The sequence below is a fragment of the Lates calcarifer genome, linkage group LG6 (genome assembly GCF_001640805.2).
Source record: "Lates calcarifer isolate ASB-BC8 linkage group LG6, TLL_Latcal_v3, whole genome shotgun sequence".
Taxonomy (NCBI): Eukaryota; Metazoa; Chordata; class Actinopteri; family Centropomidae; genus Lates; species Lates calcarifer.
This window is the reverse complement of record NC_066838.1, coordinates 448,198-461,678: the sequence shown is the minus strand read 5'-3', so window position 1 is coordinate 461,678 and position 13,481 is coordinate 448,198. Positions and strand designations below refer to the sequence as shown.

Here is a 13,481-nt window from a genome sequence, read left to right as displayed (position 1 = left end):
AGAGAAACCAACCATCACAAGGCAGAGAGGACACCATCAACATGATTGAAAGTATATTTTATTCCTTAATGAAAACTTTAGAGCACTAATTATGAAATCGTAATAAATCAGTTACTCACTACACAAATAAAAAGGATATAAAATGTAAAAAAAATTAAATGGCAGAAATCAAATAGCCAAAGTGGTGTTGTGTGATGGTTTACCAATTTAGGAAAATTCTTTTTATCTTACAATAATATAGTCAAAGCAACTACAACAAGGGGCAAACACAAATATTTTTGTCTCTATACTGTACTCCAAAACTTGTTAATATACGATAACATTTTTTATAAATGGCTGGTGTGAAATAGCCTGCATACTGTGCTTCCAGCATGCAGGCTTGCTGGTGGTTCCCAGAGTTTCCAGGAGTAGAATGGGAGGCAGAGCCTTCAGTTATCAGGCTCCTCTACTGTGGAACCTTGTTCCAGTGTGGGTTCAGGAAGCAGACACCCTCCACTTTTAAGAGCTAACTTAAAACCTTCCTCAGTGATAAAGTTTATAGTTAGAGCTGGCTCAGGCCTGAACCATCCCCTGATTATGCTATTGGCCTAGATTGCTGGGGGACTTCCCATGATGCACTGAGCTCCTCTCTCCCTCTCTCCTTTTCTATCTGTACATATTCATATCCCATTATTGCACCTACTGCCCCTATGAACCTGTTATTACACATTACAAATACGGCTATTATTATTATTATTATTATTATTATTAACATTGCTCTGTGTCCCTGTAAACAGTTCGTATACCAAATAAAACTACTACTACTGCTTAATATCCCTTTAACAGTGTCACAGAAGTCATCACAGGCATATACTGATTTTGATTCATTTGGGCCCCTGCAAACCTGTAGTGAAGGTGAACTGGCAATGTCTGGCTGGGACCCCTGTCTGCAAGCTCTTCAACACCCTGCTTTGGAAAAACTTCTCATGCATCCCTGGAAGCTGGGGAAATGGAATATGAGACAGTGAATACAAGCAGCTGAAATGAGTTTCCTCCTGGGCTCAGGCTTAGAGGCACAGTAAGGAGCCTAGATATCTGAGGGAGACCAGAGTAGTGGGTGGCTGTTTGTGTCAGAGGAGCCAGTTGATCAGGATGCCTCCTGGGCACCTTCAGCTGGAGGTTCTCTTGGCACTTCAACTGGTAGGAGAGCATGGGGCAGACTCAGAGCATCTGACTGGGGAATCCCCCAGAAAGAGCTGGAAAATGTTGCTGGGGAGAGGGATTAACTCGTTTAACCTGCTGCCACTGCAACCCAGCCCCAGTTTAGGGGCAAAAATTGATGGATGGATGGAAATTAACAGCATCAACAACAGCAATCTAAACTATGAGGTAAAAATATTTGAGTAGGGATGAAATATTAAGAAACAAACTTCTGCTGCAAGACACTGTTGGCAGTAAGGTGTGTCAAATTCATTGGCATCCTATGATATATTGAAGTACAAATAATAGACTAAAACTGCTCTGTGCTTAATTACGCTGATATACTATACTTAATTATACCATCATACAAAAAAAGAAATAAGACAAGCATACTGGGCTGTTTCTGTACTGCAGTCTTCAAGGATTTTCTCTTAATCAACTTAACAGACCTATGCAAGTCAATTTTATTTATGTAGTGCCAAATCACAACAGAGGTTATCTCAAGGCACTTTTATAAAGAGAGACCCAACAGTTCCACCATGAGCAGCACTAGGCGACAGCTTCCTTTTAAGAGGCAGAAACCTTGAGCAGAACCGGACTCGGGAAGGAGAACATGGAATAAAGCAGATTCCATATGGTGAATGCAGCTCTCTTATATTTAAGAGCATCTTCAAGTCAAAAGAAACTTGATAAATAGTTTTTATTTATTTATCAGTATGGGTAACAGTGAAGAATTTTATCTTTCACTAAAGTCGAAAATGCAAATTTTATCAGTTTGATATATATGAGCCTTGGATCACATGATGACCATGATTCACTGATGAAGATCATGAGACGTGGTTGAAAGCTCATAAAAACGAACAAGTAGACCTTCGAGCTGAGATAATTTGGTCACGACATATGAAAACTTGCCAATAGTGATATCACACGTGAACAGAACTTTAAAGTTATTGATTTTCATACTGTATAACCAGTTTCGGGTGTTCTGCACCCATGCACTGGTAGGCAAAATGATGCAAAGGTGATGTTGCTGTTTGCAAGTACATGGTGTAGAACACCAAGTTCTGATGATCTATGAAGACACTGATGAGAAAAATAGCAACAGTTTGAAAGTGGTAAGTTAATTTATCTACTGTTTTTAAAAATACAGGTTTCTGCATATTAAGGAAGTGTCCACCACCAATCACACTAACATACTAAACATCTGTCATTATCATGACACAGATGCTTTCAGATGCATTCCATCTTAATGACCCAATCATTACTGCATTTCAACTCCCATTAAAGAAACCAAGTTTATTCCAAAATAAGATACTGTAAACAAACAACACCTATGTCTTTATCTGAGTGTTAACTGGTAAATTACAGTGGACTTTTTGCAACAATCAGATCTTGGAAAGTTGGAATACAACTACTCAAAGTTATGATGGAACACTATCTATAGTGAAATGGGTGCCTCAGTTTTTATGATCGAGATTAGTTACATAGGTGCTGCTTTTTTTTCAGAAATAGAATAATGTACCTTGGAGAGCAACTTTGCAATCATGTTATGGCATCTGTAGTAAGAAACCATTATATCATTACCATCGTCCATAAATGGGTACCTCCGCTTTAACACATTACTAGTGACATCAATTCAGCAGGAACATTCACTTGACTTTGGTAAAAGTATTGTGAAATGACAAACTATCGAGCTTTCTTTCAAGTCTGAATTATACCTCTGCGTCAACATGTCTCCATAGGCACTTATGGCAGTGATTTCTGTGTGGATATCTCATCATGGTGGAACATTTGAGAATTCATTTTTGTATTCATTTCTCATTCACTTTTTCTGATTTCTGATAGGCGAGCGAACAGAGGGTCTGCATTAAATTGGCTTTGTTATATGAAGAAAAGCTCATTTGGGGGTTTTCAAAGGCACATGCAACTAGGAGGAGACCCCAGGTAGACCCAGAACTCAATGGAAAGATTATATATCTCGCCATTGAGAGATATATCTGGCCTGGGAACAGCTTGGAATTCCCCAGGAGGAGCTGGAAAACGTTCCTAGGGAGAGGGGTGTCTGGAATACCCTTCTTAGCCTGCTGCCACCATGACCTGACCCCAGATAAGCAGAAGAAAATGATGATGATGATGACATCCCAACAAACTATTCAAACATTAATGAAATGTTGAATGAACACAGTTGTGGTGGATCACATGTCATGTGTCGTGTTGTCCAGCCCTGTACAGAGACACAGAAGTATAAATCAGACACAACATATTTTTCTGCTAGATTACATTTTTTGAGTCAGTGTGTTTGTACAGTGTGTTTGTGTTCTTTAGTTATTTTTTAATTACAACTGTTGAGCAAATCAACTGTTGTTGATTCATCCATGTGCTCAGTAGAGACACCTTTAAGCTTTTAGCTTTTAGCTTAGCAGAGAGACTGGAAGCAGAGATACAACTGGTCTGTATCGAGTGAAAAATTCTGTTTTCCACTAACTAAACTGTCTTGTTTACACACAGCACTGAATCTTGTTAATGGTTACTGGTTAATAAATGGCTCCAACTGCAAACAATATCAGTATCATTAAACAGCTTTTAAGTTATGAGATGCCTTTCTCTCAACTGCTCAGACTAGCAGCTTTCCCCTGTCTCCCAGTCTCCGAGCTAAACACTTATTCTAGACCTGATCCAAGACCATCTCCTGGAACAGTTCAGTCATTGAACACCTCATACAAACAAACAGAAAACAAGTCACAAAAATCCACTGATTGAGACTATGGGATGTGGTTGAAAAAGCTCTGGAAAAAGCTAAGAGATTTATTTTGTCAGCTACTATTTCTATGGCCAAGAGGGAACTTATACACACAATAACTACATTACCAAGAGAAGTCTCTTTCACTGAAGTCGCAACACACCAAATATTCAAAGATGGTGCGGGACTTGTGTTTCACTCATAGCTGGGGAGCGCCTATGAAACAGTGAACTCAGTGCTGCTAGTGGCTGTTAAATCTGCTTTCTACAGCCCTCCTACTCCATATTCCTTCTTTCTTCTCCTTTGTTTGGTATCCTCAATTTAAGATGACCTGTACCAACTGTAATGAAGGAAACATTTCTTGTTCAGAGTAAAACAAATGTTTTTGTTACCTTGAACCTGCCTGATGTAATTTTTTCCACCTTTTAAGTAGCTAAAAAGGCTGCCACCATCCAGTGATTGTATTTTCAATATTATCCCTGTAAAAAATGTATGGCCAGTCCAGTGACTGAAATGTCACTGGGAGACAACATGTTCCTGTGAAAAATAGCAGAGCAAATCAACTGCTAACCTTAAGCCTCTCCAGCAGGAACATTCATAATACTTGAAAACAAAACATGTTCTCAATGAAACACTCTTCCTAAAACAGCCTACCTAACACACCATTCTTGTCATACAATGGGATGTTTTCTTGTAAAAGGTGAGTTGAACAGCCAGTTGATGTCCTTGTGTTTAGCAGACCATGACAAAACACCCATCAAACGATTCTGGCCCAGAATCTGAACATGTGGGATCCTGATCACAACCCATTGTGTGTGTGTGTGTGTGGGGGTGGGGGGGCTATGAGTCTTTGAGCATGCTAATCTGGGCAAAGATCTTGAGTGCGGGGCCCAGTTTGATGTTCATGGTTCCCATGAGATGGTCCTCCTTCAGCAGCAGCAGGGCCTGTCCATCGATCTCCTGAGAACGAAACTCCTCAGCAATCTCCAGACAACCTGCAGCCGCAAACCACCAGCAGTTAGCTTACACCACAGCTCTGCACAGAGAATTCCACTGGACTAATATCTCATGAAATTTTGTCATCATGGCTAACTACATTCATTTTTCAACAGAATTTTCTTTCCATGTTTGCTATTGGACTAATCTGTATGGAAGGCCAATGAAAATCACAACATGCATCGCTTTTGAAAGGAAAACTCTTTGTTTCTATTCTATTCTCAAAATGTAACGTATTTCTTATTTCTAAAACAAATAAGGAAAAAGGTCTTAAGAGATCCATCAGAAATGTTCCTCTGGTTCCATGCCTTTGGGGGGGTGGGCCAGTGTATATCTTTGATTGGCTGAGCTGGGAGGAGCACTAAGACACGATGGGCCTCTTGCAAGAACCACTCCTATAAACAGATTTGTTCTTACGCAGTATCAGTCATTTAGATTGACCTATCATACATACAGGCCATACAGGTCAGGCAACAACACAACAATAGTCTGAATTTCTCCAGAGGAAAATCATAATGACTTCATCTGAATGAATTTACATATGAAATAAAAATACTAAACTAAAAGAAACTTAATACAAGCTTTATATTCTGTACTTTATTTTATCATCATCAAGGTCAGTATAATGAGCCTCTGATGAAACCCAATTAAACTCACGTAGCACTTACTACAAGTATGAAGATCCTACTGGGTACCTAATCCTAAACAAAGAATCACATTCACCTGTTCACATGTTGTATAAGAAACAGTCTGTCCATGAGCTGAAGTTAAGACTATAACTGAGGCTTGTTTCATAATATATTTAGAAGTTTGTGCCACGTACGTGAGAACTGCTACTGGGAACAGAACCAGCTGGATCTATCTAGTATCTTCGCAGCTCTCCTACAGACAAAGAATGATCTATTGATTTTAAGGAATGTGCCTGTGTAACCAAATGAAACATTGTCTAACACTACCTAATGAGGGGAAAACTTTCCTGTTGTTAAGATTTTATGATTTTTATTTCAGCACAGAAACTTATACATTTCAGTAGCTGTTGGAAAATTCTCTCACTCCGATTGGTGCCTGAGGGTTTTTATGCAGGTTAATGCATGTGAGACAATAGAAATATGTAGTTGAATGATATCTTTTGTTGTATATGAGATGTTTTTTTGCTGGATGTAATTGGTGTACTCTGTTGTTTTAATGTTAATGTTTTGTGTGCTGTACAATGTATGAGGCTAACTGTGGATTTTAAGTGTTCTATTTGTACAAATTGTCTTTGTGCCTGCGTGTATTTATGTAGGTAACATTTTTATGTTTGAGGACTCTTGGATAAAGACCAGAAAAGTTAAGATTTTGATTTGAAAGTTGCTAAATCTTGATTGGTGTGGTTGCCCATTTGAGTCCCACCCACTTCAAACCAGGAAGAAGATCATAACTAAAAACACTAATCCAGTAATCTCCCATGTGAAATTACCAAAAATCTTCTGAACTTCTGCAGAAAGTTGTGTTTGTCACATCTAAATATAGGGTCTCAATTATTTAAAGACAATGGACATGTAATAGCAGGTTCAAGTCTGGCAAATAACCTGGTGCATCCCTCCTCACTCTTCCATGATTTCCTTTCACCTCTACACAGTCATTCACAAAGACAAAAGTGTCTGTCAAAACCTGCACAACATCTGGATGTGGACAGTTGAGACAAATCCCACCTGGCAGCGAGGAGATGAACTCATAGACATCTTCTATATTCCACCGGCCAGGGTCACTGGGCAGGAAGCTGTGAGGCAGCAGGGGCAACTCAGAGCCTGGCACAGCAGACACCCGCTGAGTGGCTGACAGGGAAGACGGGGGTTTTGTGTAGCCAGACAAGTCTGAACATTGGCTTGACTCTCCTTGTGCAGGGTGGACAGAGTGACCAGAAGACAGAGTAGGAGCAGCAGGCTTCTGCACAGAGAGAGCAGTCTCAGAGAGTCAGAGGGGTCAAAACACAACACTTCGCAAGAGATAAAATCAGACTTTAATGATATCTGCCTCTGACATGATCCAATGTAGTAGTATATGTAGGATAAAAGCCATATATGAGATAATAAAGTGTAATTGATTTCAAAAGGTTGCAGATTTTTCTAGTCCATACACAGGACAGTTATATTTGACTTTTACTAAGATGAGGAATCTTTTCACTAATTAAATATGATAAATATTATGAATGAAATGTCAAATGCTGTCTCACCTTCTTTTTAGACTCTAAACTGGAGTTTTTGTGGTTTCCATTCAGTGCTCTTTGTTTCTTCATGTTCTCCAAGGTGGTTTTGCGGTTTGGGAAAAGACCCATTCTCTTAGTGCATCCCACGTTGTAGCTAAAAATTAAGTTAACATAGTGAGCTGAATCTGAAAGAGCACAGCCTGATAGGGCAGCACCATAGGCACCTCAGGTTTTCTACAGGTAGGCAGGTTTACCACAGCAGAGAGGTAGCAGGAGTATGGATTTCTTCACTATTTTGTTTGCTTGCTTGCAATTGATGAATAAACCTCAACAAAAACAAAACTTCAGTTTGGACAATGGACCTCTTTTTTCTATGTACATTACATCCCACAGTGGTCATTTAATTTCAAATGTGATTTAAATGGACTGTACTTATATAGCGCTTTTCTAGTCTTTTCGACCACTCAAAGCGCTTCACACTACAGATCACATTCACCCCATTCACACACATTCATACAGCACTTGTTCTAATGCAGACGCACACATTCACACACAAATGACACACATCGGTATCAGTATCTTGCCCAAGGATACTTCGGCATGCAGACTGGAGGAGCCGGGAATCGAACCACCGACCTTCTGATTGGTGGGCGACTGCTCTACCACAGCCGCTGTTTGAGATCAAGTAAATAGTTCTGAACCAGGACCAGTTGGGAACAAATAGGGGGCCAGCAAACTTAATTGGGACATCCCCTAACCTCCATCACAGGGTGAATTGTGGAAATGAGGCAAATGAAGATGCGGCAGTAATGTCTTCCTTTCTTGTCTTGCCTTACCGTTTGGCACATACTGTAGAACAGAACCTCTTCGACCTTTTGAAGATGTAGGCAAAATCCACCCTGCCACACAGCTCACAGGTCAACATAGGCTCTTGCTGGGCCTTTAACTCTGAGGGAACACAGTCAACACATGATTGGCTGGACACACACAAACATCAGAGGCATGGCAGAGGTACCTTTACCAATAATATCTACAGAAAACACATGTGTAGACACAAGGACACAATATCCAAATTATAATGTTGACTAAACATGAGTCTGGATTTTTTCTGCTTTAAGTCAAACCTGCAAAAGTGCAGCCTTCTGACAGCTGTCTGGATCATGACCAAGACATTTCAGAGTGAACCCCATACATGAATAAATTTTCAACATGTCTTGCTTTCTTTGATTAAAAATGAAGGAAGGTTGATATCAGCGGTGGACTGTCAGGGCCAGCAAGGCCTTCTCTGCTGGCCTAAACACTGTCACAATCACTGAATTAGATTTTTATACTTATTCTTTCCCATTAATACTGTATGTATTAAATTGTTCCCAGTAGTCTATACTCTTCATCTCATAGCTTTCCCCTTGGTTGCACTGCTTTCAATACAGTCTGTTTATGTTAGAGCTTTTATCCAATCAGATTTCAGCCCTGTGTTCCCAAGTTAAAAGAAAGCTGCCTTAAGGCAGAATCAATAGTACAGGCCCCAGTAATTTAAAATAAGTAGCAATGAAACTCTGTCTCGCGGGTCCTTTAACCAATCAGATTTTGAGTTAGCAAGACCAGGGGCCATCTAGCTGGCTTACCATGACATCGACATTTCCATGATATTTGATTGGATGGTCAGAGAGCAAAGTAAATAGCATTGCTTTAGTAATGGCATTTATTCTGACTACATGACATGTCTGTCTGTGCAAAGTTCTGTTATACTGCGTTTCTGTATATAGTTGATGGTTTCTATAGCCGTGACATCTTAATGATGGTATTAAGAGGTGGGTTAATGCAGGTAGGACATCTGTGAAGGCCCTAGGTGTGAAATGCACAGCCCACCACTGGTTATTATAGGTATGATTTTAGATGAAAACAAACACATTATACATCAGTTATTATGATCTGTTGATGTAATAATCACAATTTAATTTTCATTATGAAGAGTTACACTTGGACATGATAAAACACACAACAAAATAAAAGTTTGTACACTAAAAAGAACTAATCCAAGTGTATTTTGAGAAACTGTGAGCAAAAAGACAAAAAGTCAGCTCAAAGATCCTCACTGTCTAAAGACCAGAGGAGCAAAAACATAGTGAAGGAATTATATTTTCTATCTGGCCTGGGAATGTGTTGGGATCCCCAACGATGAACTGCAGAACATGGCTAGAGAGAGGGACATCATTGTGACCTTGATGTGATAAAAAAGGGATGGATGGATTGATATTGGTACCAAAAGCTATGCTACTCTTGCAATTATTATTATGTAGTTTAATATGATGAACCAACCAGGCACATATCATATATCTTGTTACAGGGAGAAGATGCAACCCTGAGACAAAATAATGCTATGTATGGTATCAATTTGCACATGGACAATAGAAATGTCTGCTCCCTATGTGCACCATACTCTGAGAAAGAAACAATGAATCTGTGCTACTGGCCATAGAACTTTAAATCTTAAGAACTTTACCTTTTGGTGAGAGGCTGTCCATCTTTGACTCTGCTGTGTGGCGCCTTAGGCTTTCAATTAAGAAAGATGGACGTTCTACCTGCAGACAGAAAAAAAATACATTACTACAGTAACTCATACCACTGGAAAAGACTGAAATTCAACACCGAACACTATCAGAACCATCATACAAATATGCTCCAGCTCCTTACTTTAAGTGGATAGTGGAGTGTGGAAAACTGACAGATAACATAGTTTGCCTGATGTTCACGGTTCTTCACATGAAGTGGAAACACAAATAGGAATGTGCCACAGGGACTTTGAATTGTCTACCTCCTGAGCCACGGCTGCCCGTGCTATGCTCTCTTGTTCCTATTCTCTACCCCAAACTCTCCCCCTTCCCCTCTTCTCTCAACCCAACTGGTCGAGGCAGATGGCCTCAAGGTGCTCGAGGTTTCTGCCTCTTAAAAGGGAATTTTTCCTTGCCACTGTCTCCTAGTGCTGCTCATGGTGGGAACTGTTGGGTCTCTCTCTGTAAATACCTATTTTAAAGAGTATGGTCTAGACCTGCTCTATATGAAAAGTGCCTTTAGATAACTTCTGTTGTGATTCGGTGCTATATAAATAAAATGTAATTGAACTGAATTACTGGAAGATGGAGGATAGTTTTAACAAAATCTTGTCTTAATGTGAGACAGCTCATACTGTTACTTTGTGTTTATGGCTATATAAACATTTGCCAGACTGTGGTCAATGCTTTGGTCATCAGTTTGATGAATTTGATAAGTGTTTAGAATTTGAAGTTGGGACTTGGTGACAGCAGATGGAGCTGCAGACATCAAAAATAAATAACCATAAAACACACTTCAGTTTGTCAGTACTTTGGAGACATGTTTTGGAGTTTCCAGTCTCCTTTTCTACCTCAGCATGTCCCCTTTGCATTCACTGATTAGATAAGAGTTAAACAACAGCAAATACACAGAATGACAAGTAGAGTCTGTGTTTTTTTTCCTGTGTGTGAAAAATGTGTCTCTGAATGTCATTTTTTAAGATGTTATCAGACCAATTTTCCCAGTGTTCATGGTTTTCAGATGCCATGGAACAGGAATGGACAAAAATTACATGTAGTTCCTGTGGCTCCTTAGTACCTGAAACTAATTATTTGGTCAAGGAGGTTTCTATGGTGTTTGTATGATTGTAGATATAACCCATCTGTGAGCAGTAAAGACAGACAGCAGACACACACACAGAACAATGCCACCTCAGCTGGGGATATAGTGCATCCCCACATTTTTTTGGCAGTACGGGGAATCTAACTTGCAACCTTTTCAGGATCAGGCTACTCTAGGCAACAACTGCTGTCATAGTGTTATTTAATTTTTCTAATATCCACATCCACAAGTCTTTAATCTTTGTGAGTATGACCAGTGTTGTTTTTGAGTTACCTGGGCAGCCAAGTCCTAAGTCTTTGATAAGTCAGAGTCATACAATGATCATACTCTGTGTGTGAGGTTTGGAGCAGGAAGAGAGAGAGGCAGTGGGAACTTGGCTAATGAATGATCTGCATTTTTGAAGTTTAAGGATTCTCATCTGCCAACATCTCACCAGCAGCATCACATACACACACCGTAGACAGTGTGTTTTTATATAATAAATATATGGTTGTGAAAAAACAGTTGTAATGGTCTTTTTTCGTTTGTATACATCCCATGAAGTTGTGTGTGTGTGTGACAGAGTGTGTTTATGAATTAGTGACTTTACAGACAGGTACATACAGATTTCCAGTACTCACAGGAAAAGGCTCAGCACCCTCCTGGATGACAAAGCCTTCTATCAGATGGGTGAGGATGTGGGACTTGACTAGGGCCTGGGCTGGTTTACTCTCAACATTGTGTTGGCTGCTGTTCCCATTCCCAGAGGTCATGACTGGAGCACAGGCTGCCCCTCACCTGTCAACACAAGCAGCATGGCAAACTCACGAAATGCTGGCCACATGCACTTGGGAAACGGTCCCTAATAGTTACAGTTCAAACTCGAATTATTCAAATGTGGTAGTTGTCGGGTATTTTGATTAAAGTTATTATTTTGCTTGGTAAGTTTTATTTTAACTGCTCTAGAATTTGGCAAAGAAATAATCCATTAAAGCAGCATTTTTCTTACAATAGGTTTGCTTTTGTCCCCTAACTTTAGTTCCAATTCGAGTAGTTGTGGGCAGGGAGAGTCAGTTCGATATCAGCACCGATATAACGAGTACCTGCCAATGTGTCACATTCTCCTGTAAGTTGTGTTTTGTGACTTACTGTATCTTTTTCTTGCAAAACAATCCTGAATTGCCAAATTACAGAATGGGTGGCACGATAATCCGAACACAAGAGTAATGCGTTAGGCTAACGGGAACTTGTGTTGTTGTTGTTGTAGAGACCCACTGACTTAAAACTGAGCCACGATCATTAAGTAGAGACGACCGATTCATATATACGATAGACAGAAGTAACGTTATGGCTTTTAGTGAAGCAACTAAGAGGGTGGCTGGCTTTAAAAAAAATATAACAGCTAGCTAACTTAGACGATGTTAATGAACCAGTTAAACCCCAACTCGCTAACGACCCTAAGAAAGTCTGTCCCAGTTTCCTTATTTTCGATTAAATTGCAGGAATTACATTTAAACGGAGGTTGTGGACTCCGAGCCCATTCAGTTCTTTAGTTTTCTACCAGTATCAACGCTGCGTAAAGTTAGAGCTAGCCTCGTATCATGTCAATTTAGCCAGTGGTTAAAAGGATTTTGTTAGTTGCTTGTGTGAATGAATTGAACTATACAGCCTTAAAACCCACGTTATCATGCCTCTTTTAAAAAACGGATTAACTTCAGAGTAATTAGCTTACTTTTATAGTCTGAAACCACCTCTGAATCAGTTAGAATACAGGCGCTCCGCTCGGTAACAATGGTAGAGGGAAGAAAAGCTCTTTGTTCAGCGGCTCCAAACAACGCTTTCATTTACTTCTACTCCCTCCGCCAAAACCGCCAGGAGCCAGTCTGCCACTTGTAACACGGACAAATATTAAAGCAGCTACACGAGGCGGAGGCCCACCTCGTTAAACTACTACTACTACTACTACTACTACTACTACTGAATCATATTCTCACTATGTGTGTGCTTTCTCCTCACTCGAACTGCATTCACCACAGTCCTCTCGATATGTGTGTGCATGTGAGTGTGCGTGCATTTGTTATGTGTGTGTGCGTGCTTCACGTCCAAGCCCCAGAGATTCACATAAACCTTCAAAATTAAAGTCCATTTAGATATATTTTTCTCCTTTGCAACATGTCAATTATATAACACTCGATATTGTTAAGAATGTCAGTTTGGGACTGGGATCAATCTAGAAAGTTTACCTTTTTAGGTTAACCCTAACCCAAATTTGTCCTTCTTGTGAAGTCACGCATTTATTCTGAAGGCCAAGTGTATTCGTTCTAGTATTTTGGCTGGAAGCGTTGGTTATCTTTACACTAGTGCGTATGCAGTAGAATCAGTAGTAGCAGTAGCATGAGAAATAAACAGTCACAGTGACTGCAGAGCACAGCTCCGTGTCTGAACCCATTCCAAAAGAGCGCTTATACTGCGAGCCAGTTTTTGAAATATCTGTTAGACGCGATTACAAACGATTTGTTTCTTTTTCAGGTCATATGAGAATAATAAGAATTTTCACTGCCTTAATTTTGTGTTGCATATATTCACATTTAGTATTTTCCCCCACAATATGTCCGAACTGTATTTTCACTGCATTTTGCACAGGGGAATATTCAGTTAGAATGATTTAGATTATATAATGAGTAAGACCATAGCCTGTCTGAATCTGTTGTAAAGACAAAACATATGCAATAAAGCAGCACGATC

General features: G+C 39.8%; 1 protein-coding gene across 3 annotated transcripts; it reads right to left on the bottom strand.

Moving 5' to 3' along the window:
* Nucleotides 1-463: 463 nt before the first annotated feature.
* phc2a (polyhomeotic homolog 2a (Drosophila)) lies at nt 464-12,805 on the bottom strand. 3 transcript variants are annotated; one of them, XR_007813356.1, is made up of 8 exons: nt 12,469-12,794; nt 11,378-11,534; nt 9,607-9,685; nt 7,940-8,051; nt 7,131-7,257; nt 6,610-6,844; nt 4,574-4,914; nt 464-3,403 (listed from the first exon to the last, which is right to left on the bottom strand). XR_007813356.1 is itself a non-coding variant. In XM_018701537.2 (7 exons), the coding sequence occupies exons 2-7, from the start codon at nt 11,507-11,509 to the stop codon at nt 4,760-4,762; spliced, it is 840 nt and encodes a 279-aa protein (XP_018557053.1). In that variant the 5' UTR covers nt 11,510-11,534; nt 12,731-12,805; the 3' UTR covers nt 464-4,759. The 3 variants fall into 3 exon arrangements, 2 of the variants coding, with proteins under 2 accessions (XP_018557053.1, XP_018557052.1); XM_018701537.2 differs by having other exon boundaries at nt 464-4,914; nt 12,731-12,805; XM_018701536.2 differs by having other exon boundaries at nt 464-4,914.
* Between the last annotated feature and the right edge of the window lie 676 nt (nt 12,806-13,481).

Coding starts and splice junctions, on each gene's coding strand:
- phc2a (XM_018701537.2), bottom strand. CDS start 11,509: ATGACCTCTGGGAATGGGAACAGCAGCCAACACAATGTTGAGAGTAAA. Junction 9,686..11,377: donor AGGGTGCTGAGCCTTTTCCT/GTGAGTACTGGA, acceptor TTCTGTCTGCAG/GTAGAACGTCCATCTTTCTT. Junction 8,052..9,606: donor GGACAGCCTCTCACCAAAAG/GTAAAGTTCTTA, acceptor GTGTTCCCTCAG/AGTTAAAGGCCCAGCAAGAG.